This window comes from Schistocerca cancellata, chromosome 12, assembly GCF_023864275.1.
Source record: "Schistocerca cancellata isolate TAMUIC-IGC-003103 chromosome 12, iqSchCanc2.1, whole genome shotgun sequence".
Classification (NCBI taxonomy): domain Eukaryota; kingdom Metazoa; phylum Arthropoda; class Insecta; order Orthoptera; family Acrididae; genus Schistocerca; species Schistocerca cancellata.
In genome coordinates, this window is record NC_064637.1 from 131,658,512 (window position 1) to 131,684,470 (window position 25,959).

At 41.8% G+C, this 25,959-nt stretch overlaps 1 protein-coding gene across 1 annotated transcript in view; it reads right to left on the minus strand.

Annotated features, from left to right (window-relative positions):
- LOC126109523 (uncharacterized) overlaps window positions 1-25,959 on the minus strand; it is a 109,229-nt gene that overhangs the window by 18,915 nt on the left and 64,355 nt on the right. Inside the window, exon 2 of the mRNA XM_049914543.1 lies at window positions 1,154-1,288. Coding sequence (XP_049770500.1) covers window positions 1,154-1,288 — 135 coding nt within the window. The remainder of the gene's footprint in view (window positions 1-1,153; window positions 1,289-25,959) is intronic.

The following is a 25,959-nucleotide window of genomic DNA, read 5'->3' on the forward strand; positions in this document are numbered from 1 at the left end:
ACACCTCTCTGTACAAGAGTTAAGGAAGTCCTCCCACGCCCGGGTTCCCCGGTTCGATTCCCGGCGGGGTCAGGGATTTTCTCTGCCTCGTGATGACTGGGTGTTGTGTGATGTCCTTAGGTTAGTTAGGTTTAAGTAGTTCTAAGTTCTAGGGGACTGATGACCATAGATGTTAAGTCCCATAGTGCTCAGAGCGATTTGAACCAAAGTCCGATCCAAGTGCAGGTTTCATTTGTGCCGAGTATTAACTGAGTGAAATTCTGCTTATTCTTGGGAATAAGCTAATATTGTAAACATAAATGGCAGTAACGAATATATATATATATATCCTTTTTGATTGGGAAGAGTTACCCCAAAATATAATACCATACGACATAAGCGAATGAAAAGAAGCAAAGTAGACTCATTTTCGTGTCGAACGATCACTCACTTCAGATGCCGTTCGAATAGTAAAAATGGCAGCATTAAGTCTTTGAACAAGATCCAGAACATGGACTTTCCACGACAGTTTACTATCTGAACATCTAGAAATTTGAACTGTTCAGTTTCACTAATCATAGGCCCATTCTGCGAAATTAAAACGTCAGGTTTTGTTGCATTGTGTGTCAGATACTGTAAAAACTGAGTCTTACTGTGATTTAGCGGTAGTTTTATTTTCTATGAGCCACGAACTTACGTCATGAACTGCACTATTTGAAACTGAGCCAATGTTGCACACATCATCCTTTACTACCAAGCTAGTGTCATCAGCAAACAGAAATATTTTACAGTTACCCGTAATACTAGAGGGCATATCATTTATATAAATGAGGAACAGGAGAGGCCCCAACACTGATCCCTGGGGCGTCTCCCGCTTGACTGTACCCAACTGAGACCCCACATCCACTCTCAACATTGTGAATAACAACATTTTGCTGTCTGTTGCTAACGTAAGAGGTGAACCAGTTGTGTACAAGTATTTGTTGTGGTAGTCTCCAACTTAGTGAATTATGGTAATCGTCACAGACCTTCCCTAAAAACCTTGTACAACAGATTCCTACCTCTTGTTTCCTACCCTCCATATTCTGTATCAGTCCAGGGGAGAGATTACACGTTTTACACAAAATGAACTAATAAATAACTTAACAGAACCTGCGGGGTATGACAGACTTACAGTCAATGACGTCCTGCATCACGTGACAGACGCAGACACTGTCACTCTGGACTTCCGGCGAACTCCCGCCTGCTTCTTCGCACAGCAGTTGGCACCTCAGCTCTGTTGGCAGGACTGAAGCTCGCACCACGGTGGCTGTCGGCAGAGCAGATGATCAATATTTGCGCCAATAAGGTGCACTATCTATGAACAGTAACAACAAATTATTTCCCACCATTCTGGTGGAGCCAGGAGCGGGTTAAATGAACAATATCTGATCAAAAGTTCCTGCAAACCTTTATGTAATCTAGAATTGACGAATAAAAAGAGAGGCAGGGAGTTTTGTGTTGCTAGCAGGGAAGCACTTACAGCGGAGTATGTCGGTTAGGAGACCTCAGTGACTTAAAGTGTAGAGTGCTCATTCGGTGTCACCTGAGCAACAAATCCAACAAGGATTTTTCAATCCTACTAAAGCTGCCCAAGTGGACTGCTGAGGATGTGATTGTGATACTGAAACGCGAAGGAAGAACCACAGCTAAACAATGACCTTACAGACCTCACGCAGTGACGGACAGGGACAAGGACGCGGCCAAGATTTTGTCAAAGTGGGGGTCCAGTTTTCTAAAGAGAATCTTAAAAATACTCATGTCTTTCATTTATTCTTAAAATTTTCATGTTGTTGTTGTGGTCTTCAGTTCAGAGACTGGTTTGATGCAGCTCTCCATGCTGCTCTATCCTGTGCAAGCTTCTTCATCTCCCAGTACCTACTGCAACCTACATCCTTCTGAATCTGTTTAGTGTATTCATCTCTTGGTCTCCTTCTACGATTTTTACGCTCCACGCTTCCCTCCAATACTAAATTGGTGACCCCTTGATGTCTCAGAATATGCCCTACCAACCGATCCCTTCTTCTAGTCAAGTTGTGCCACAAACTCCTCTTCTCTCCAATTCTATTCAATACCTCCTCATTAGTTATGTGATCTACCCATCTAATCCTCAGCATTCTTCTGTAACACCACATTTCGAAGGTTTCTATTCTCATCTTGTCTAAACTAATTATCGTCGACGTTTCACTTCCATACAAGGCTACACTCCATACAAATACTTTTAGAAACGACTCCCTGACACTTAAATTTATACTCGATATTAACAAATTTCTCTTCTTCAGAAACGCTTTCCTTGCCATTGCATGTCTACATTTTATATCCTCTCTACCTCGACCATCATCAGTTATTTTGCTCCCCAGATAGCAAAACTCATTTACTACTTTAAGCGTCTCATTTCCTAATCTAATTCCCGCAGCATCACCCGATTTAATTCAAGTACATTCCATTATCGTCGTTTTGCTGTTGTTAATGTTCATCTTATATCCTCCTTTCAAGACACTGTCCATTCTGTTCAACTGCTCTTCCAACTCCTTTGCTGTTTCTAACAGAATTACAATGTCATCGGCGAACCTCAAAGTTTTTATTTCTTCTCCATGGACAAAAGATTGAATTCTGACATTAAGCAATGGAAAATCCAGGACGGAATGTAACAATATTTTGAAAAGGAAACTTGCTACTCACCATATAGCGGAGACGCTGAGTCGCAGATAGGCACAACAAAAAGACTCTCACAAATAAAGCATTCGGTCCATAGGGCCTTCGTCAAAAATAGATGACAGACATACACAAACTTATGCAAACGCAACATACACACACACACACACACACACACGCGCGCGCGCACGCACGCACGCACGCACGTACGCACACACACACACACACACACACACACACACACACACACACCTGACTGAAGTCTCAGGCAACTGTAGCCTCATTGGTAGTGTGCGAGAAATTGTTAAGCTATTACGGTATTACAAGACCGTAAATAGATTTTGATCGAATGGGTGAGGGAGGGATGTAGAGCGCAGTCGGTTCGGACGAATTTAAGTAGCCCGCTGAGAAAACGGACGAACGAACTATAGAATGTGCTGCCATCTGCCATATCATACCCCTTCCGCTTTCTACAAACCGCTCCACATTGTTCCGTATCGGAACTGGTTTTCATAATCGGATACTTAAGTGTTCAAAGGTGCAAAGTGCCAGATTTATGAACTAAAGTTATTACAAACGAACTGTCTGTAGTGCAGTGTTAAAATTATTTATTCCTCAAACTTTTCCATGTTACAAATGAGAGTATCTTATCATATATTAGTGGTGGTTTCATAACACAGTTGGAATTGTTTGGTGCCTAAGGCAATTCAAACAGAAACACTTATCCCATCAAATTATTCTAGGTGTTATGTTCTTAGTCACTCTCCACAGGTCTGCATATAATATTCTTAATGCTCATTCTTTTCCAGGTAAGGTACCATAGCCTTTAAATCTTTCTTCTTTTCATCTGTAATTCAATGGTCTGTGGAAATAGATTCAAAGGTAGCAGATTGAATGTCTCTTGCATGTTTCCCTTTTTTCAGCACATTCATCTTGCGGTTCCTTTCCGTGTAGGTGTTACATTCTTTTATATCTACACGTGCTACACCTGTTGAATCATATGTGATGCTGACAGCTTTTGAAATGTTCAGCTTTTTTGTAGAGAGTATCTCGGCTGCCACATCTTGAATATTAAATGAGTGTTCATACACATTACTTAGAAAGGTCTAACAACCTTTGATTCCTCGATCAGTTTGCATAGGTCGCTGGGCACAAATGCCCCCGTCACCAACTTCCTTCTCTCTATCAAGGCAAACTCAGAGTCACAGGGGATGAAGCTGTGCCCACTAACAAGGAACCGTTGTTCTATTCGTGTGAAGAACCCATTTGCCACCAGAAAAAGAAACACCATCATTCTATTCTTGTTTTGTGCAACACAGTTGTCACTTCAAACAGTAAGGTTTTTCTTCGTTGTTATTCCGGTGTTTAACACTTTCAAAATGCATGACGCGATTTCATTTCCACGCCTACCGGCAATACTCTCATCCCACATGCACATGTAAGACTGAAGGATGTCACTTACAGATACTGCCAAGTTGTAACAAGACAACTGGCTGCGATAAAACATCTCAGAGTGCGTTAGTGTGGGCAACAAACATAACCTGCTGCATATCAATCGATATGCAGCAAATGTCACTGCCAGGGAACTGAGAACTGATGTCACTCTTCGGAAGGCTCCGTGCCATCTCGGCCATCCTATGGTGAATCTATAAACGCACCTTTGACTGCAGTGAACCTGGTTTTGCTTCTATGTTCAGTAGGTCACATGTCTTGCAGGTATCTTTCCTAGGTCTGTGGATGGAAAAGTTGGGAAATTCTTTCCGGAAGGCTCTACGATAAAAACTAGAACTTACGGTGATTTCAGGAAACACCTTTTTAAAGTGGGAGTACCTTCTTGAAATATTCACGTCAGGACTGAGCTTTTCCTCGCTTGATCTTGCTCGGCTGTAATGGCTAACTTCCCGGAGAAAGCCATTTATGTGCTGTTTTACACACATTTTGTTTTCGTCGCTGTGTTTTGATTGAGCGTGTCTTGTTCTGCGGTCGGTGAATGTTGTGTCTCCCAGATTTTTCTTCTTGATAAGTATTTCCAGCCTTTTCTTTCCAACAGTAAAAATATTCATAGAAGAGGTTTTGCAAACTGCTACAAGATCACCTGTGCCGTTTGCAATAGAATACCGAACTGTTCCCTGCCAGCAACTTTCAGCGGGATTATCATAGGTTCCATGCCGACTACGCCGTCCTGGTGTGACACTAAGAAGACCCATCAGGAAGGTTCCTTGGGTTGAGTAGTCTTGCTTGTAGAACTTAGAAAACAAATGTATTTTCAATGCAGGCGCCAACTCACTGCACCTTAATCTACATTTGCATAGTACCTAGAGGAAAGAACAACAAAATATTATGTTTTCTATAGAGGACACTGCAGATATGTACACATTCAACAGCAATCATTCCTTATGTATGAAACTTCCTCGCAGATTAAAACTGTGTGCCGAGCTCGGGACCTTTGCCTTTTGCGGGCAAGTGCTCTACCACAGAGCTACCCAAGCACGACTCACGACCCGTCCTCACAGCTTTACTTCTGCCAGTATCTCGTCTCCTACCTTCCAAACTTCACAGAAGCTCTCCTACGAACCTTGCAGAACTAGCACTGCTGAAAGAAAGGATATTGCGGAGACATGGCTTACCCACAGCCTGGGGGATGTTTCCAGAATGAGATTTTCACTCTGCAGCGGAGTGTGCGCTGATATAAAACTTCCTGGCAGATTAAAAGTGTGTGCCGGACCGAGATTCGAACTCGGGACCTTTGCCTTTCAGGGATAAGTGCTCTACCACTTTTTTTTGTTTATATATATATTTTTTTAATCTCATTTTGTTCGCTTTTGTTCGTTGAATCTGCTCGGAGCGGACGTCGTAAGACATCCGTTTAAGTTCGTTGTTGATCGATTAACTCAGTTTTTTGTTACAGAGGGCTGCTAACCCTCTGACCGAACACGCTGAGCTACCGTGCCGGCACCACTGAGCTACCGAAGCACGACTCACGACCCGTCCTCACAGCTAGCTTCTGCCAGTATCTCGTCTCCTACCTTCCAAACTTTACAGAAGCTCTTCTGCGAACCTTGCAGAACTAGCACTCCTGAAAGAAAGGATATTGCGGAGACATGGCTTAGCCACATCCTGGCGGATGTTTCCAGAATGAGATTTTCACTCTGCAGCGGAGTGTGCGCTGCTATGAAACTTCCTGGCAGATTAAAACTGTGTGCCAGACCGAGACTCGAACTTGGGACCTTTGCCTTTCGCGGGCAAGTGCTCTACCACAGGTTTGCAGGAGAGCTTCTGGAAAGTTGTCCGCCGCTCGTGGTTTCGCGGTAGCGTTCTCGGGGTCCCGGGTTCGATTCCCGGCGGGATCAGGGATTTTCACCTGCCTCGAGATCACTGGGTGTTTGTGTTGTCCTCATCATTTCATCATCATCCAGGAAAGTGGCGAAATTGGACTGAGCAAAGGTTGGGAAATTGTACGGGCGCTGATAACCACGCAGTTGAGCGCCCCACAAACCAAACATCATCATCATCATCTCTTCTGTAAAGTTTGGAAGGTAGGAGACGAGATACTGGCAGAAGTAAAGCTGTGAGGAGGGGGCGTGAGTCGTGCTTGGGTAGCTCAGTGGCAGAGCCAGTATCTCTGAATGATTCCTCCTCCTTCTCCTACCCATGTGGCTTTCATCCGCCATAACCTAACATATGGACATCACATGTGTACAAAATGATTTGAAGATAACATGTAGGTATATTAATATTTCATTTACATGAAAAGGTTACGTAATATTATGCGATGTTTATGCACATACCTTATAAGTTGAAGAGCAATGATTCACAAAAAGGACAGAATAGAAGTCTATGCAGACACTTATCGCAGCAGCAAAGTGAAACAAAAATAACTGAATGGCACATTACACCATTCTTATGAAATCAGTAGGCAACTTAGCTCCAATGCCATCTAGTGATGACACGTGTAACCAGCCACTTCGAATTCTCGGTGGACATAGCAGTTTTCGTATGTAATCCTCCTCGGTATCCTCTATCTTTCAAACCACGTATCACGTTTTTCATGAATTTGGCACTTAGCACCTTTCTACAGTTAAGTAACCAATTGAATATCGCCCAAGTGACCAGACTGGGCGATATTTTGCCATTTGGGCTACTAATGATAGAATATTGGCAATCTTTTTTAAAGAAATGCAGCCATTGCCATTTGGCCGATATTTTTGTTGATCATCGCTATTTTTGGGCAACACCGACAACTCCAGGTGTATTTTTATTCACTGATTTTAATTTAATGTTATTTGTAATGACACTTACGCTCCGCTGCCATGTGAACTACTGAAATACTGTAATAGCAACGTTCTACCAGCCTCCAAATAACGAATGCAATGCTGTCATTAAACTTTTGAAGATAGGTAATTAGGCTGTTATAGTAATGTATACATATTTTTAACCTATCATAACGCTAGCGGACGAACAAAGATCGTTTTTCTTCTTTCTTGTTACAAACTTATCCATAATCAGAAACTATCACAACAGCACACAACACAAAAACAATAAACGGTAGCACTTACATTAAATTCAACCTCAAGTAATAACTTAAGTGTTCAACAAAACAACAACTGATCTCAAGCAAGGTCAACAATTGGTCTCGGCTAAAACAGGGATGGGCGAAAGTCAGTAACGCTATGGACGTATAAATAGTTTAAATCTATCGTTCGCCTTGCTGACTGAAAATCAAAATATCTTTCAGTTTCACTACACGACAACTAGGTCGGATGTAATTCCATTTAGGTGTTGGGAAGGGGGGGGGGTCCGGACTCTCTGACCCCCCACCCCCACCCTCAGCCCCCTTTTGCTACAGCAGTGGGATCGTCGAGCATCGCAGAGGGCGGGTGTAAAAAATCGGATGAAATCAACTAAAGGAATAACTCGTTAGTTACGAAGTGCTACTCGCAGTTCACCTACCATAATGACTGTGCATAGAGATAGATGAATAAATATCACACTTCATACTTGAACTGTTCTTCAATGTCAGGCAGTTTGCTGTCCTGACTAATCTTTCGCTGCAATTTTATTTTCCTTTGTTACGGTTGAGGTAGTTGTAATATTATTTAATCTTTGTTATGTGATAATCACACGTTAATTATAAACTTAGAGACCAACCGGCCGACTGCTGAGGTTTTGGCACGCGTCAACTTTAACTCACAATATCTCACGTTAAAAGTCACTGACGGAGTTCCGGTTTGGAACAGATGAAAATACGATTTATTCCAAAGTTTTCTTTCCTGTAAAATGTTCACATATCTGCGATAACAAGATAGTTTCTCGGTTGTCGTTAATTCGGTGACGTCATCGGGATATACTTTTTCATAAATTTTCCGTACACCATCTCAAAAATTTATCGTCGCAAATAAAACTAAACTTAAAACATAGCGCGTCTCTTCCACAACACTCTGATCGACATCTATACTCTGCGAACCATTGTGAAGTGCAGGAAACCTTGCAGATGTGTTCATAAATTCTTTAGAACTAAAATTTTTCAATAATTTTTCAGCGTCAACTGCAGGCATTCTTTCATACGTTAAATACGTCGATGACATTTTGATCATATAAAAAGCGCCTAATAACGGTACTGATAGACTTTTTAATATGTTCAACAAGTTTCATGAAAATATTTCTTTCACCTGTGACCGCGAAAATGAGATCCGGCAACTGAATTTTCTAGATCTCACTCTTACGGTAGTAGACAATAAAATTAGTTTCAGTATCTTCCGTAAAGAAACCAGTTCTGATCAAATTATTCCATTCACGTCAGTACACCTCCGTTCTAGTAAGATGACATTTTTCCATTCAGCTGTTCACAGAGCCAGCTCCACACCTCTTTCTTCTGAAAATCTCAATTCTGAAATCAGTCTGATTAAAACCATGGCTGTCAATAATGGCTATGATCCTTTTATGGTAACTAGTATTTTTACTAGGTAAACCAACAAGAGAGTCACCACCCTAGGCCTTTCTAATAACGAACCTAATGAAAAGAAAAAATTTTTCTCTGTACCATTTCTGGGTCCGATTTCTGACAGGATACAGCGTTTACTTCAAAATAAATATAACTGTGGAGTAACCTTCTCCACTAATAATTCTTTAAAAAGTTACATCATACATAACTTGAAACCTACGCTTTCCCCACTGTAGAATTCTGGTGTCTATAAACTTACATGCGGCGAGTGTCCTGCCTATTACATAGGCCAAACAGGCCGAGCTATTTCGACAAGATTTGAAGAACACCTTCTCCGCAAAAAAGGCACCAATGTTCACAATTCAAGTTTCGCTGACCATTTGTTAACCACATGACATAATCCTAAAGATGTAAAAGACTTCCAAATCTTGCACTCGGAGAAGAAAGGCTCTAAGCTTAACGTCTTAGAAGAGCTAGAGATTTTTAAACACCTATCTCTGAAGGACGGTCTCATTCTTAACGAACAGTTGCAATTACGCAACAAAAACTTTTTTCAACGTATAGAGCCGCTAATTGAAAATGGTCTCAGTGGCGATACTCTCCTCAATGTAGACTCTTGAACAATGTTTTCCTTCCCATTTTTATATTTTCTATGTACATTTTTTGAACTATGTTTCTTTTCTAAAATAAGACCATTACGACATGTTGTAATTTTCATGCACTGGTTCCTGTTCCTGCCTGTAATGTTAAATTGCCAATGCAGTGCCTCGTTTGCTCTCGTCTGTAATTCGATCACTTCTTGCTAGATGGCGCGAATCTGTTTTCGTGTCCAACTCGTGGCTTCCTAGGCCTGTTAGGCGCCTAGTGTGACGGTGGCGGCGGCGGTTTGATGCATTTCTTGGCCCTAAACGACTGCAATTGTTTTTTGATGGAGCAATTCCAATTTACAAACATGTTATATTTTTGCAGTTTAAATTTTATTCCTGTGATAACTGCAATTTGACAAGAGGATTTTTGCTCAGTTGTCTCACCAATGGTGTGATTACATGTGAGTACACTGTTGGTACATTTTATGGAAGTAATCCTATTAAGTATATTGTATTTTTGAGCTATGTCATTATATTTTTTACATAATCCCATGTAATTTTTATTCTGGTGAAGACCACCTTAGTACTGTGGAAACCATGGTCAATTTGACAACAATTTTATGCAGCCGAGGTGGCTATACATACAGTCTGAAATGTAAGTTAACGCACGGTTGCTGGACACCAGCCAATAACAATGTTTAAAATTTCATGGCTCATCATTGCTAAGTCCAAACCGCTAAGGACAGAAACTAGAAATTTGGTGGAGGGAGGGTGTTATACCGTTGGCGTCGTTTAAGAAAGGAATTTTCGAAATTCTAACTATAAGGGGGTAAAATAGGGGATGAAGGGTTGTTTGAAAAATGTCGCTGTTATGGCAGTTTTGAAGCTAGATGTATGAGAATCGGTATTTGGTTTCTCTGTCAGGAAAAAGAAATACGTGTTTCAGCATTTTTGGAAATTTAACCCGTTAGGGATAAAATACTGGGCAATTCTTTTTTTGAAAATATATAGTTATTAAAGAGCTACTAAGGTATTTTGAGAACTACATCTATGAACATTGGTATTTGACTTACATGTTAAAAATAAAAAAATACATGTCTTAGGAAACTGAACCCCTATGGGGACGAAATAAGGGCTGACATTTTTTATGAAAGTGTTTTTAAAGGTAAATCTATGATAATTTAAAGTCTGCTTCTCAGAAATAAAAAAATTACGTGTTACAATGTTTTCGGCAATTCTACCCCTATGGGTGTGAAATGGGAGATGAAAGCTTTTATGAAAATATTTCATTTTGCAAGCATTTTTGAGACAAAATCTATGAAAACAGAAGCGTCCGATTCCATCCGTCCGTCCCCCCCCCCCCTCTCTCTCTCTCTCTCTCTCTCTCTCTCTCTCTCTCTCTCTCTCTCTCTCTCTCTCTGTGTGTGTGTGTGTGTGTGTGTGTGTGTGTGTGTGTGTGTGTGTGTGTTTCCACCCGTCCGTCCCCCCCCCCCCTCTCTCTCTCTCTCTCTCTCTCTCTCTCTCTCTCTCTCTCTCTCTCTCTGTGTGTGTGTGTGTGTGTGTGTGTGTGTGTGTGTGTGTGTGTGTGATGGCCGGCCGAAATTTGTTGGTGGTAAGTAATTTTTTTTTTGGGTCTATTTTTCTCGAGTTGTAATCTTTTGTGTATTTATTGTGTATTGAACGTGTTTTAATTTACATGGGGATGCTGACTGTAACAAAACACCTATACCTACATATAAAAATACGAAAACTGGAATAGGTCATTTCCATTGACCTATATAGGTCAACTATAACTACAGACGGGTGGAATCGGACGCTTCTGTTCACCCGAAATAAAACATACACATGTCACTGTTTCTGGGAATTCAACCTCTAAGGAAGTGCAATAGGGGTGAAATTTTTATGAAAATATTTCTTTGCGAAAGAATTTTGAAAGGTAAATCTATGAAAACTGGTGTTTGGCTTCTCGGTTAGAGATGGAAAAAATAGGTGTTTCAGTGAAAACTCTTTAAGAAAATTCTTAGTTACATTAAAAAAAATTTAGAGCTAAATTTATGAAAATTCGTATTTTACATCTCGGTGAAATATAAAGAAATATTTGTTAGGGGATGAAAGTCCCTACGGAAATACCTCCACAAGAACGCAAAAGACACGATTAACAAAAACTTTGGGCTCTACCTACCACAATCGCTTTTTGGTCAAAAGTACATTCGGAAAAGACCATGCTTATATGGCCTTAAATAGCGTGAAATGTTTAGTTGTTGCAATTTGTGAACAATATAAAAATTCAATCATATAAAAGCAAAACAATAAAAAAAATCTCTGCAGGCCATACAGTCTATGCGAGAGAAGCTGCGGGGCCTAAGTTAGTCACTTAAATACATGGTGGTGCACGAAATGTGTTAGCATTTTGTTTTTGAATATAAACTTTGTCAATACGATCTGAAAGGAACATATACTACAATGAAGAGCCGTCCATGGAGATTTGTTCTAACTCAGCACATGCTCAATATGTCCACCATATCGTTTCCTAACTTCCTTGAAACGAACACTGAAGTTCGTGATTACCCTACGGCACAGGTCTTCTGTAATTTCACTGCAAGCTTGAAGAATATGTCGTCTGAGCTCCATTAAATCACGTGGAAATTTCGGGAAAATTTTTTCCTTTAGGAACCCCCAAAGAAAAATGTCACATGGATTGAGGTCTGGACTATTGCGGGGCCAATTTTGTCCGTCATTGAGGCGACCTGGAAACCTGAGTGAAATGATGCGCATGTCGAAATGCTCGTGTAAAAACTCCAACACAGTATTTGCAGTATGTGGCCTTGCATCATCTTGCATGAACCATTGCGTGTTGAAGGGCAAGGCAGTAGCAAGAAGCTGTGGAATGAAGCTATTGCGAAGCATGCTCAAATAACGCTCGCATTTCAGTTTCTTCAAAGAAAAAAGGTCCAATAAGTCCGTGACTGGAAATTGCTGCCCACGCTGTAATCCTTGGAGCATAACATTGTCGTTCATGAAGCACTTGTGGGTTTTCAGTGGCCCAAAAGCGTACATTTTGTTTGTTAACCACACCGTGTAAATGAAAATGCGCCTCGTCTGAAAACCAGACGTTGTTGAGAGTTTCTCCCCTATCCTCCGCCCTCTGAGCAAACAGTAGTCTCTGCTGCTTGTGTTCTTCAGTGAGTTTCTGTGCACAGGCCATCTTGTATGGGTACATATGATCACTTTTAAGAATGCGTAGAACGGAGCGTCTGGATATTCCCAGTTGCACTGCTGCCTTTCTACACGATTTCCCGGGACTTCTCTGTACAGCAACTCGTACCGCTTCAGTATTCTCCGGCGAACAAACAGGCTTAGGCCGAGGTCGCTTCGCTTCCAATACTGTTCCTTCCTGTACAAATTTATCGTACAACCTGTGGATGGTCTTCTTGCAAGCGACCTATCGTGTGTTAAACTGTTGTCGAAAACGCCTCTGTCACAATAAGGCTTTTCGTTTCATGGAAAAGTAACACAATTGCCGATCGTTGCTGTGTCGTCAGTCTTTCATTGTCAGCCATTGCTGCTTACTAAGAGTTGTGACGATTCGTGAATGAGTCGTTCATTTGAACGACTCTAAATAAAGAATCGAATCGTGATACGGACGAATCGTCATTCAAAAGAATCGTAAGAACGATTGCGTGTTTCCGAGTCGTGACGATTCCAAGTTCCAACGATTCATCGATTCTTAGAACGATATGCTTCCATTTTGCTAATTCTGTTAGTGCTGCCACTAAATGGCTGTCGCACTAGACCAATATTACAGAGCCTATATATAGGCTCTCTCACCATTACCTTTCTTGGCGGATCGCCGTGTAATACCGTCTTTAAACAAAAGCTTTTTAATTAATAATTTCAAGTTCGAGTTTTCGAATGTTATCGTGTTCAGATTCATATTAAATTTTAGTGAAGTAATGTCGCTGTATACGATTGAATCATACTGTTTAGAAGTATGTCGTCTTTTCACGTAAATAGTAGTGACAGCGGCAAGTTCTCAGACAAATTAAAAGCAAAATACCTATGCTTTGTATTCAGAAGAAACGGAAGTTAAGCTAAATTTGCTGTGTGGGAGGGCTGTCAGCTGCGTTAAGAATTACAAGGGTGATGTGGACTTGGAAAGACATCTTAGCACAGAAAAACATAGGATGATATGAGCCAAACCATGTCTGCCTCACTGCTAGATTTTGTTACTATAAAACAGACGTCTGTAGTTAGATATGTTCAAGCCACACAACCAAACTGGCATACCACGTAATTTTGCACCACCTTTCGAATAAATCGACTCATCTTTCCTGGCATACTGAAATAAAACAATAGATGCAATCAAATCAAACGTGACCTTTCATCAATTAAGGCATTACACGTATAAATCGAGAATCAGACTTGTAACGTCATATGCATGTTTACTCATAAATAAACTATTTCTGGCATATCTTATCATGACACAGTTCGACTCTAACCCCATTGACAATTTCAGACATGCCCTGCCATCTGTGAGTAAGCTGTAGAAATTTTTGCTTTCTGTAAGAATCATGCCACCGCAGACTAGAATGAATCGTGAACGAATCGTAGGAATCGATTCGCAATGTGAGATTGAATCGTAGGAATCGACTTGGGAAAAAGAATCGTGTTGCCCAACTCTACTGCTTGCCGGCCGAAGTGGCCGAGCGGTTCTAGGCGCTACAGTCTGGAACCGCGCGACCGCTACGGTCGCAGGTTCGAATCCTGCCTCGGGCATGGATGTGTGGTGTCCTTAGTTAGGTTTAAGTAGTTCTAAGTTACAGGGGAGTGATGACCTCAGATGTTAAGTCCCATAGTGCTCAGAGCCATTTGAACTCTACTGCTTACTAGTCTCCTAGCGGCAGTATCGTGAATTACACGTCATTTCGTAACTCATTTGTTTTTCCAAGCTCTGCTGGTACTGCTGTAGAGGTGCCGGCGGGATATCTAAAGCGCGTCGTAAATTGTGAAAGAAACAATTGGTAACACATTTCGTGCGCCACCCTGTATGTTACCTATACAAACTTATTCCCGAAATTTCATTACTCTACATGAATCATTGTTTGGCGTTGCAACTGTTTTTCCGTCATTGTAGAAAGTTTCAGTAGCTGTTGACACAGCTCCTTCGTAATCTCCGTACAGTGAAGATTAACTTTTTGTGCGTGGCAGCATCTCGGAAGCAGCAGATACCTATTGTTTAGCGGGGGAGTGGAGTGTTCAATTAGGACGGGGCTTAGCCGTGTTGTTTGGGCGCCCTTGGCCTTCAGTCGCGGTGCGGATTTGAGGGAGCAAATCCCTCCTCTCGGTAGGCAGCGGAAGGCGAAGCTGCCGTGGTTAGCCAGAGAGGCGAACGCTGCTACCAATTAATTTCTGTTTGCCTTCCCCCTTCTCCAGCCCTCTCTGAGCGGTTGCAGCACTGCTAAAACGCCACCCACGCACAACGGCTGCAGTTTCTGACGGCTGCGCCGACCTGCGCTAAACAAGTCAGGGGCTGTCTTTTGTACGCCCCAGGTCCCTCTGTACATGAAAGCTCAGCTTCTTTAATGCGGCGTTTACCGTGCAACTAGGGACTTATTTCTGTTGATTTTTCTCACACACCGCGGACGTTTCTTAATCAAATACGCACGAGCGTGGGAGCATTATCTGTACGGGGTGGTCCAGTGATAGTGACCGGGCCAAATATCTCACGAAATAAGCATCAAACGAAGAAACTACAAAGAACGAAACTCGTCTAGCTTGAAGGGGGAACCAGATGGCTCTATGGTTGGCCCGCTAGATGGCGCTGCCATAGGTCAAACGGATATCAACTGCGTTTTTTTTTTAAATAGGAACCCTCATTTTTTATTACATATGGGTGTAGTACGTAAAGAAGTATGAATGTTTTGGTTGGGCCACTTTTTTCGCTTTGTGATAGATGGCGCTGTAATGGTCACAAAAGTATAAGTACGTGGTATCACGTAACATTCCGCCAGTGCGGACGCTATTTGCTTCGTGATACATGACCAGTGTTAAAATGGACCGTTTACCAATTGCGGAAAAGGTAGATATCGTGTTGATGTATGGCTGTTGCGATCAAAATGCCAAACGGGCGTGTGCTATGTATGCTGCTCGCTATCCTGGACGACATCATCCAAGTGTCCGGACCGTTCGCCGGATAGTTACGTTATTTAAGGAAACAGGAAGCGTTAGTATTGGGACAGGGCCGGTGCCATTCCAATCCCGGTACCATTCCAAAGTACCGTTATCCATGATGGCGGCCATGACGTCAGAGACACCCCCCCCCCCCCCCCCGCCTACATATACGCGCTAGGCATGAAATGTTTTCATAACACCGCCACCATTCCAAAGCACTGTTATTCGACAACAACAAGGTCGCACCCAGTGTATCCACCACGTGATGTGTGTCTAGTCTCTATTGCCGTAGCGAGGTGTGACATAGAGAGTTAGCGAATAACAGTGCTTTGGAATGGTGGCGGTGTTATGAAAACATTTCATGCCTAGCGCGTATATGTAGGCGGGGGGGGGGGGGGGGTGTCTGTGACGTCATGGCCGCCATCATGGATAACGGTACTTTGGAATGGTACCGGGATTGGAATGGCACCGGCCCTGTCCCAATACTAGCGTTCAGCCACATGTGAAACTTCAACCACGACCTGCAACAAATGATGATGCCCAAGTAGGTGTTTTAGCTGCTGTCGCGGCTAATCCGCACATCAGTAGCAGACAAATTGCGCGAGAATCGGGAATCTCAAAAACGTCGGTGTTGAGAATGATACATCAACATCGACTGCACCCGTACCATATTTCTATGCACCAGGAATTCCATGGCGACGACTTTGAACGCCATGTACAGTTCTGCCACTGGGCACAAGAGAAATTACGGGACGAAGACAGATTATTTGCAGGCGTCATTCACTAACAGCGGTAACGTAAACCGGCATAATATGCACTACTGGGCAACGGATAATCCTCGATGGCTGCGACAAGTGGAACATCATCGACCTTGGAGGGTTAATGTATGGTGCGGCATTATGGGAGGAAGGATAATTAGTCCCCATTTTATCGATGGCAATCTAAATGGTGCACAGTATACACCACAGTCTAACAACAATCGCGACAGTCTCGTTTTTGTTACCCCCATGTTACCCCCAGCAATAGCAGCGCCTTAAGCGGCCAGCAAGCGACACTTCTGAATACAATATCGGATGAGTCCGAATACCAATTTTTAAACTTTGAACATAGCTGCTAAGGTTCAGTGACTGTGTCAGAATTATATTGGAACAAATAAGCCCTCGGTCACAAATATTAAGTCAAAATTGACCTGGTTTCGACGCTACTATGAGCGTCGTCTTCAGAATTAGACTAACTGTTCTAAAACATATTAGGTATATAGTACATTAATAAAATTAAAGTTTGTACTGACTGGAAAAGATGCAGTACTTACAAGTCACATATTAAAAAAGATCTAAGCCGGAAAGGCGACGTCATGAACAGTTGTGAGATGGCTTGCCCCTAAGGGCTTTAGAAAGTGTGGGCAATTAACATGGTTAAGATATAAAGAACATCTTTTGAGAAAGAACGGCACCAGTCCCCTAAATTCATCCTTTGCCGATCATCTCTTAATTACTGGACACGTGCCTAAAGCCATAGGCGATAACAATATTCTGCATACCGAAAAGAAGGGGCGTAGGTTAGATGTCTTAGAGGAATTGTAGTTTTTCAAACATCTCTCTTGTCATGATGGCCCCATTCTCAACGAACAGCTGCAGCTGCGAAATACGAACTTTTTCGACTGTATAAAGCTATTGCTTGATCTTTGATTCAGATTTCCTCATGCAGTTTGCCGAAATGTTGTTTTCATGTCACATCTTTGCTGTTTTCTTGTATGTCATAACTAACGTTTTTTACGTTAAAAATGTATCTCTATTTAAAGCAGATAAATATGTAACTTCATCCTATTATTATTAATGCTTACGTTATGCCTGAACCAGCTGCATCACAATTTCACGTGTCTAACTTTGAATGTACAGTAGCCTAGTTGTTTCTGCGGCTACTAGATGGCGCTCGTAGCAACACCATGTTTACTTGCCCACACTTTCTAAAGTGGGCACCTCAGTCTTGTTGCAACCCTTGTTCACGGTACGAGCAGCCCTTAGCAGCTCGCCATCTCACTACTACTTACGACGTCGCCTTTCCGGCTTAGATCTTTTTTAATATGTGACTTGTAAGTACTGCATCTTTTCCAGTCAGTACAAACTTTAATTTTATTAATGTACTGTATACCTAATATGTTTTAGAACAGTTAGTCTAATTCTGATGACGACGCTCATAGTAGAGTCGAAACCAGGTCTATTTTGACTTAATATTTTTGTACTCTGAAGGCTTACGTGTACCAATATAATTAATTTTTTAATTGGTTTGTAGAGACTTTTGTAGGAAAGAGACCCACCTGTACGAATATTATGAGCTCAGATGGGAAACCAGTCCTAAGCAAAGAAGGGAAATCAGAAAGATGGAAGGAGTATATTGTGTGTCTATACAAGGGCGATGTACATGACGGTAATATTCTGGAAATGGAAGAGGACGTAGATGAAGATACAATACTGAGTGAAGAATTCGACAGAGCACTGAAAGACCTAAGTCGAAACAAGGCCCCAGGAGTAGACAACATTCCATTAGAACTACTGACAGCCTTGGGAGAGGCAGTCCTGACAAAACTCTACCATCTGGTGAGCAAGATGTATGAGACAGGTGAAATACCCTCAGATTTTAAGGCGAATATAGTAATTCCAATCCCAAAGAAAGCAAGTGTTGACAGGTGTCAAAATTACCAAACTACCAGTTTAAAAAGTCATGGCTGGAAAATACTAACACGATCCTTCACAAAAGAAAGGAAAAGCTGGTTGTAGCCGACCTCGGGGATGATCAGTTTGGATTCCGGAGAAATGTACGAACATGCAAGGCAGTACTGACCCTACGACTTCTCACAGAAGATAGGTTAAGGAAAGGCAAACCTACGTTTACAGCATGTGTTGACTTAGAAAAAGCTTTTGACAATGTTGACTGTAACACTGTTTCAAATTCTAAGGGTGGAGGGGTGAAATACAGGGAACGATTTAAGATTTGTACAGAAGCAGATGGCAGTTGTAAGAGTAGAGGATACGAAAATTAAGCAGTGGTTGAGAAGGGAGTAAGACTGGGCTGTAGCCTATCCCCGATGTTATTCAATCTGGATATTGAGCAAGCAGTAAAGGAAACAAAAGAAGAATTTGGATTAGGAATTAAGGTCCAGGGAGAAGAAACATTTTTTGAGGTTCGCCAATGACATTGTAATTGTCAGAGACAGCAAAGGACTTGAAAGAGCAGCTGAACGTAATGGACAGCTTCTCGAAAGGAGCGTAAAAGATGACCATCAACAAAAGCAAAACAAGGATAATGGAATGTATTCGAAATAAATCGGGAGATACTGAGGGAATTAGATCAGTAAGTGATACACGTAACGTAGAAGAGGTTTGCTATTTGGGAAGCAAAATAACTGATGATGGCCGAAGTATTAGGATGTAAAATGTAGACTGGCAATGGTAAGAAAAGAGTTTCTGAAGAAGAGAAATGTGGTAACATTGAGTATAGATTTAAGCGTCAGGAAGTCCTTTATGAAAGTATTTGTACGGAGTGTTGCCATATGTGGAAGTGAAACATGGACGATAAACAGTTTTCACAGGAAGACAATAAAAGTTTTTGAAGTGTGGTGCCACAGAATAATGCTGAAGAGTAAGTGGGTCGATCACGTAACTAATGAGGAGATACTGAATAGAATTGGGGAGAAGAGAAATTTGTGGTACGCCCTGACTAAAAGAAGAGCGTGGAGGGTAAAAATTGTAGATGGAGACCAAGGGATGAATAAAGTAAGCAGATTCAGAGGGATGTAGGTTGTAGGCATACTCGGAGATGAAAAGGCTTGCACAGTATAGAATAGCATGGAGAGCTATATCACACCAGCAATATAGCTGTTACAATAAGGAGTGTATCTTGTGCCATAAAGATTGACATTAACTAAAAAATTACACCACATTTGTGATTAGTTTCCTAAAGACCCTGGGAGATACGAATATGTGCATTATGGGACTCATTATTTACGATTCTCTTGTGACCTATAGACATTTAATGTCGTTTCCCTTAAATAACAAAAAGTTGCTAGTGAACACCATTAGAACTGCTCTTTTGCAGAAAGACATCGTATATCTATCCAATATAATGGAGTTTTGCTCTCTACACTTTCAGTCAAATCAGTGAATGTGGAACGAAGGAAACCTATAGGGAGTGTAATACGTGCATTATTTTAACGATCAAATAAGACACAACTGTAGCAAAAGAGAAAACCGCACAGACGTGATAATAAATCTTCAAAAGCAATAAAACTTTCCCAACACTTCCACAATTGCTGCTAAATCTGAGCCGCAAAGGGTAAGAATCCTCAACACTTTCGTTTTGAAGCAAAAGTAATTACATTTACAAAAATAGTCGTGTATGAGAAAGACTATTGAAGAGTAAGAAAGGGCTAATCACTGAACTCCATAAAAAATTTTAAGTGCCAGGGAAAGTGCCTGTCATAATAATAACAGAAATATGTTTCTCATGCATGAAAAAAGCATTTACATTCTCTTGCTTTCAATAGAATAAGCTACAAATAGTCATATTCGGAAGTATATCTTCAAATAATGAGTTGTACGTTACGTCATTAAGTCAGTGTTTTTACATGTATTTCACAGTAATTCTTATCTCTTGGTAACTTAACGCATGGAACGCAAGAAAGCAGTTATTGTGTTAATTACGTAGAAAATAATGAAAAACAAGCATTATCCTTATGACGCATATGTTACCGCTTTCTCACCGCTTGGAGCGCTAGTGACAAATGGTAACAACATTCGCACCAGTGTTAGTCGTGACTAAATTTATTAGACTGTGGTATACACATGGAGGTAAAAGAAGGGAGGTGGCATGGGTATACCATGGAGGTTCAAGAAAAGGGAGGTGGCACTACAGACTTAACACTGTAAGTAGTTTTGAAGCCAGAGTGGGCGGGGCCTGCCGCCAATTCAAGTAGCTCAAAACATTAGCAGGCTACTGGTTCTGAGCGATTCTTGTTCATTATTTCTGTCGTGCGCGCGACATCTGTTTTCAATACTGAAAAAATGGCTCTAAGCACTATGAGACTTAACATCTGAGGTCATCAGTCCCCTAGACTTAGAACTACGTAAACCTATCTAACCTAAGGACATCACACACCAACACTAAAAATTAGAGAGCTTACATGAATAACATAGTGTCAATAAGGCAATTTGGAACGTTTTATTGTTCCTGAATGTTATTTGCTCTATTAATACGACATAGTGACGTAACGAGGAAGTATTACCGCGGTGAACTACGGGGATATGAATGCGATCAACCTAATGCTTTGGGCTAGTTAAGATGGCAGACAACGGCTTTAGGTTTGTGACGTAATGCCACATTCGTTCTTTTTTACCTCCATGGGGTATACTCATAGAGTAAATATCTCTGGAGTGAGCATTGTGTTCTGCGCATGTTGCGAACATTAAACTAGGATTGTCACGTGTTTTCGGGACTTCGCTGTGCGTGTGTGCTTTCCGCAGAGTTTGGAGTTTATAATATCAAGAGTTTTTGTTGTGCTTTCACCGTTTGTTGATAGTGTAATAGCTATGGTGAATTACTGTTGTTGCTACGGATGTAAAGAAAAATATGTGGAAGGAGGGATAGTAACTTCTCATTGGTACTATGTTTAAAAATTTTGAGACGCATTATAATTAAGGCTTGATTCTGTAGACCTATTTTTCTACTATTTTATGACTATATAATAGATATTACGGCTCGTACAAAAGCTTACAGACAATCGCTTCCTCTCGTAAATTTGCTAGTGGAACAGGAAAGGGAATGGTTAGTTGTTTCGGCAAATACTATCCTCCATGCATTTATCAGTGACTTGTCGATTATGTGTATAGATTTGAAATACGGGAGACAGATAAATTTAATAGAGTGGGAGTCTGTAATTGTCTTCGTATAATATGTGCGACCAGACCTTTTTGTTTAATATAAAGTTACAGTAGGAGACCATGTTAAGTGTGTCTAGGACATGGAGAATGACTGTGTGATTTATATTTTAGTTTCCCGAAGGATGAACAAAGAGTAAAGATATGGCTCCAGAAAATAAGGAGGAGTAATTTTGTCCCCACAAAATATTCCGAAGTATGTTCAAAACGCTTTGAAGAGGAATGTTTAGACAGAGAAAAATTTGGACGTGTGTGGCTGAAGGTAGATGCTATACCAACTATTTTTAATTTTCCACAGGACCTACTACCAATTTTTGCATTCAGCTTAAATACATTACACATAGTGTAGCTAATCAAAGTACACATTCATCTTCTTTTGTGTATTTTGCCTTCAATTTATTTTCTTCACCATTTGATTAAGAAGCGTAAAACATTAGTAAACATGTCCCCAAACTCTCATTTGTGTCACTTTCCACTTCCCTTAATGGTGTTATATGGGTTGACTGTTACATGACCAGCTGTATTTGCTTTACATACATTTATTCTCCGATCGCCTTTATTCCCCCTTCTTACTCAGTCTACTATTTATTTAATAAACTGGGAGCAAGTACGTAAAATGTGTTAAACACTTCAAAGTGTCACCAGTAAGAAAAATTGTGCTTTAGGTCGCAAAAACGAGAAAATAAACACGCAGAAATAGTAGGAAAAGGGACGAATTAGCAGGGATATAATCGCTAATGTGTGGCAAATTCGATGTTTTTCGGACACTTGCTAAAGTACTAGCGTGCTGTGAAGTCGTTTTGCAAGACTATCATTGCAAAAATGTACGTCAGGCTCTGTAATGCTATAAAGTGCCTATCATACCGAGAACTACCAAAAATCGATTGCATCTGAACTGTGACACCTATCGCAAAGAAGCAGAATGCAATAACACTTGCCTTTAAAAGTTACGTAGCTGGTTTATTCCCGGTATCAAATGGATACTGTTAAAATGTCTGCGATACATATATAAATAATCCACGACACGTACGAAAAGAATCCGTCTGTACTAGGGATGTAGTGATATTCGAAATCGACAGGGCGCTATACGGACAAACACACGACGTCCCGAGAACACGTGACCAGGCCGGCAATGTATTTTTACAACACAAAATCTGTTCTGCGCATGTGAATGCTCATTCCAGAGATATTTACTCTATGGGTATACTCATAGTGTTGAAAAATCTCTGGAGTGAGCATTGCGTTCTGCGCATGGTACCAACATTAAGCTGAGATTGTCACGTGATCTCGGGACGATGCTCTCTGCTTAAGTCCAATTCACATCGGCCGTCACGTCACGTAACGTCAAAACATTTCATAATGCATTTCAAATGGCGGCATTCACTCACGTCGTCAACAAATCGTCACGTGACGTCGCGGCATGCAAAGGTTTCTCGGAAAGGAAGTTTTTACGGTATCGTCGTCTGCTAACATCGTAAGTTAGCATGTTTTCGCACTTTTGCGTCTTCCTAATACTTATTTTATTCTTACGCTTTGTTTGTGTTGCAAACCGAAAATGTCCCATGATGACTTTGATATTTTTTCCGTTGAGTGTTCTTACAAAAGCTAGGTCAGATATCTGAAAGTGGAAAACTACGTAGGTTTTACAACAACACAACAGAGCTGAAGCCCACAGTGTATATAAATAAGAACATAAGTTTATGAAGCAATTTTCATTTTGTAACATTTTAAGTGAAAAGGTCAAGTTTAATGAAGGAGAAAAATACAGTTGTCTCAACACGTTATTAGTAACTTAAGAAAAAAATGGAAAAGGTAAACAGGCTCCATTTATTCATTTATAGCTGTTGATTGATGTGATTGTATGTCCATACTTTCCCAAGCAAATAAATATCGATGTTCTGAAATGCTGTTTCACAGATCAGTAGTTTAGCGAAAAAATTTGATCAACAACATACGTTATTAAGTAACGTTATGAAATATAATAAACTTTGTAGTTGTTAGTCCCTCAATTCCGATACTGTACTCTGACGTTTTGTATATCGGATGGTGACTCATAACCTCACTTCCGCCATTATTTGGTACCAGGCTAAGAGAACTGACGCGACATGACGTGACGGACAGTGTGAATACACGTTAACGAGATGGGCCGTGACGTGATGCCCATTCATTTTCCTCTTACAAGTTAAGAGTTCTATTCATTCTAGTTATCAAACGCGAATTATTATGGTGTCAGCAAAACGACTACACTGAACCCACAACACATACAAAGGGTATGTGTCTGTACCATAGAGTAAATATCTCTGGAGTGAGCATTCACATGCGCAGAACAGATTTTGTGTTGTCAACATACATTGCCGGCCTGGTCACATGTTCTCGGGACGTCGTGTGTTTGTCCATATAGCGCCCTGTATATTTCAAATGTCACTACATCCCTCGTACAGACCAAGATCACCTGATCACGGTGGCCCTGTATGTTGACAACATAAAATCTATTCTGCACATCTGAATGCTCACTCCAGAGATATTTCTACTCTTTGGGTGCACATACGTGTTACTCTATTTAACTATATTGCCATAGCATCTGAAGAAATTTACTGATGCACTTTCAAGTTTTTTGTTTAACATTTTGTCTTCATATTTTCTGTAATGTGAATATATCTCCAGTGCTTCTAACAAATCCATTTTATGCCCTTTATCTAGTCGGTGAAGCACGTTGACATTTCGCTCTGCTTTACCAAATGGGTGTCCTGTATTACTTATGTATGTAGTTGTTGCTGATGTTGTGTATTTGTTGTGTGTGCAGTCTTTAATGTGCTCTGTGTACCTGGTATTGAAATTTAGGCCTGCTTGTCCTAGGTAGAACACAGAGATTTCCTGACATGTTACTTTGTGTATTCCAGAATCTGAGTAGAGGTCATGATGACACTTTGTTATATATATAAGTTTTTGTTGTAGTCTATTTGAAATAGAAAACCCAACTTTTACTCTGTGATTTTAGGAAATATTTAGAATCTTCTGTGGCAGGTTGGCAATGTATGAGATGCTAGATATAGATTTCTTTTTGTCTTTTTTCTTCTATGGTGCACTTTGTGTTTGGGTCTTTCTTCACTTTGTCGAGGACTGTGTCAACCATGGAAGCAGTATAATCATTTAAGAAAACCGTGAATGGTAGCGGAAAAGTTATTTATAAACAAACCCATTATTGCTGAATGTTCTTTCAGAGAACCCAAAGAAATTCTGGTCGCATGTAAAGGCTGTTAGTGGCACCAAAGTTAGTGTCCACTCCCTAGTGAATGAGACAGGAACTGAAACTGCGGGTAGCAAAGCAAAAGCTGAAATGCTTCATTACGTTTTCAAATGTTCTTTTACAAAAGAAGACCCAGGAGAATTGGCCCAGTTTAATCCTGGTAGCAATGACACGTTGAGCAAAATACACTCCTGGAAATGGAAAAAAGAACACATTGACACCGGTGTGTCAGACCCACCATACTTGCTCCGGACACTGCGAGAGGGCTGTACAAGCAATGATCACACGCACGGCACAGCGGACACACCAGGAACCGCGGTGTTGGCCGTCGAATGGCGCTAGCTGCGCAGCATTTGTGCACCGCCGCCGTCAGTGTCAGCCAGTTTGCCGTGGCATACGGAGCTCCATCGCAGACTTTAACACTGGTAGCATGCCGCGACAGCGTGGACGTGAACCGTATGTGCAGTTGACGGACTTTGAGCGAGGGCGTATAGTGGGCATGCGGGAGGCCGGGTGGACGTACCGCCGAATTGCTCAACACGTGGGGCGTGAGGTCTCCACAGTACATCGATGTTGTCGCCAGTGGTCGGCGGAAGGTGCACGTGCCCGTCGACCTGGGACCGGACCGCAGCGACGCACGGATGCACGCCAAGACCGTAGGATCCTACGCAGTGCCGTAGGGGACCGCACCGCCACTTCCCAGCAAATTAGGGACACTGTTGCTCCTGGGGTATCGGCGAGGACCATTCGCAACCGTCTCCATGAAGCTGGGCTATGGTCCCGCACACCGTTAGGCCGTCTTCCGCTCACGCCACAACATCGTGCAGCCCGCCTCCAGTGGTGTCGCGACAGGCGTGAATGGAGGGACGAATGGAGACGTGTCGTCTTCAGCGATGAGAGTCGCTTCTGCCTTCGTGCCAATGATGGTCGTATGCGTGTTTGGCGCCGTGCAGGTGAGCGCCACAATCAGGACTGCATACGACCGAGGCACACAGGGCCAACACCCGGCATCATGGTGTGGGGAGCGATCTCCTACACTGGCCGTACACCACTGGTGATCGTCGAGGGGACACTGAATAGTGCACGGTACATCCAAACCGTCATCGAACCCATCGTTCTACCATTCCTAGACCGGCAAGGGAACTTGCTGTTCCAACAGGACAATGCACGTCCGCATGTATCCCGTGCCACCCAACGTGCTCTAGAAGGTGTAAGTCAACTACCCTGGCCAGCAAGATCTCCGGATCTGTCCCCCATTGAGCATGTTTGGGACTGGATGAAGCGTCGTCTCACGCGGTCTGCACGTCCAGCACGAACGCTGGTCCAACTGAGGCGCCAGGTGGAAATGGCATGGCAAGCCGTTCCACAGGGGTACATCCAGCATCTCTACGATCGTCTCCATGGGAG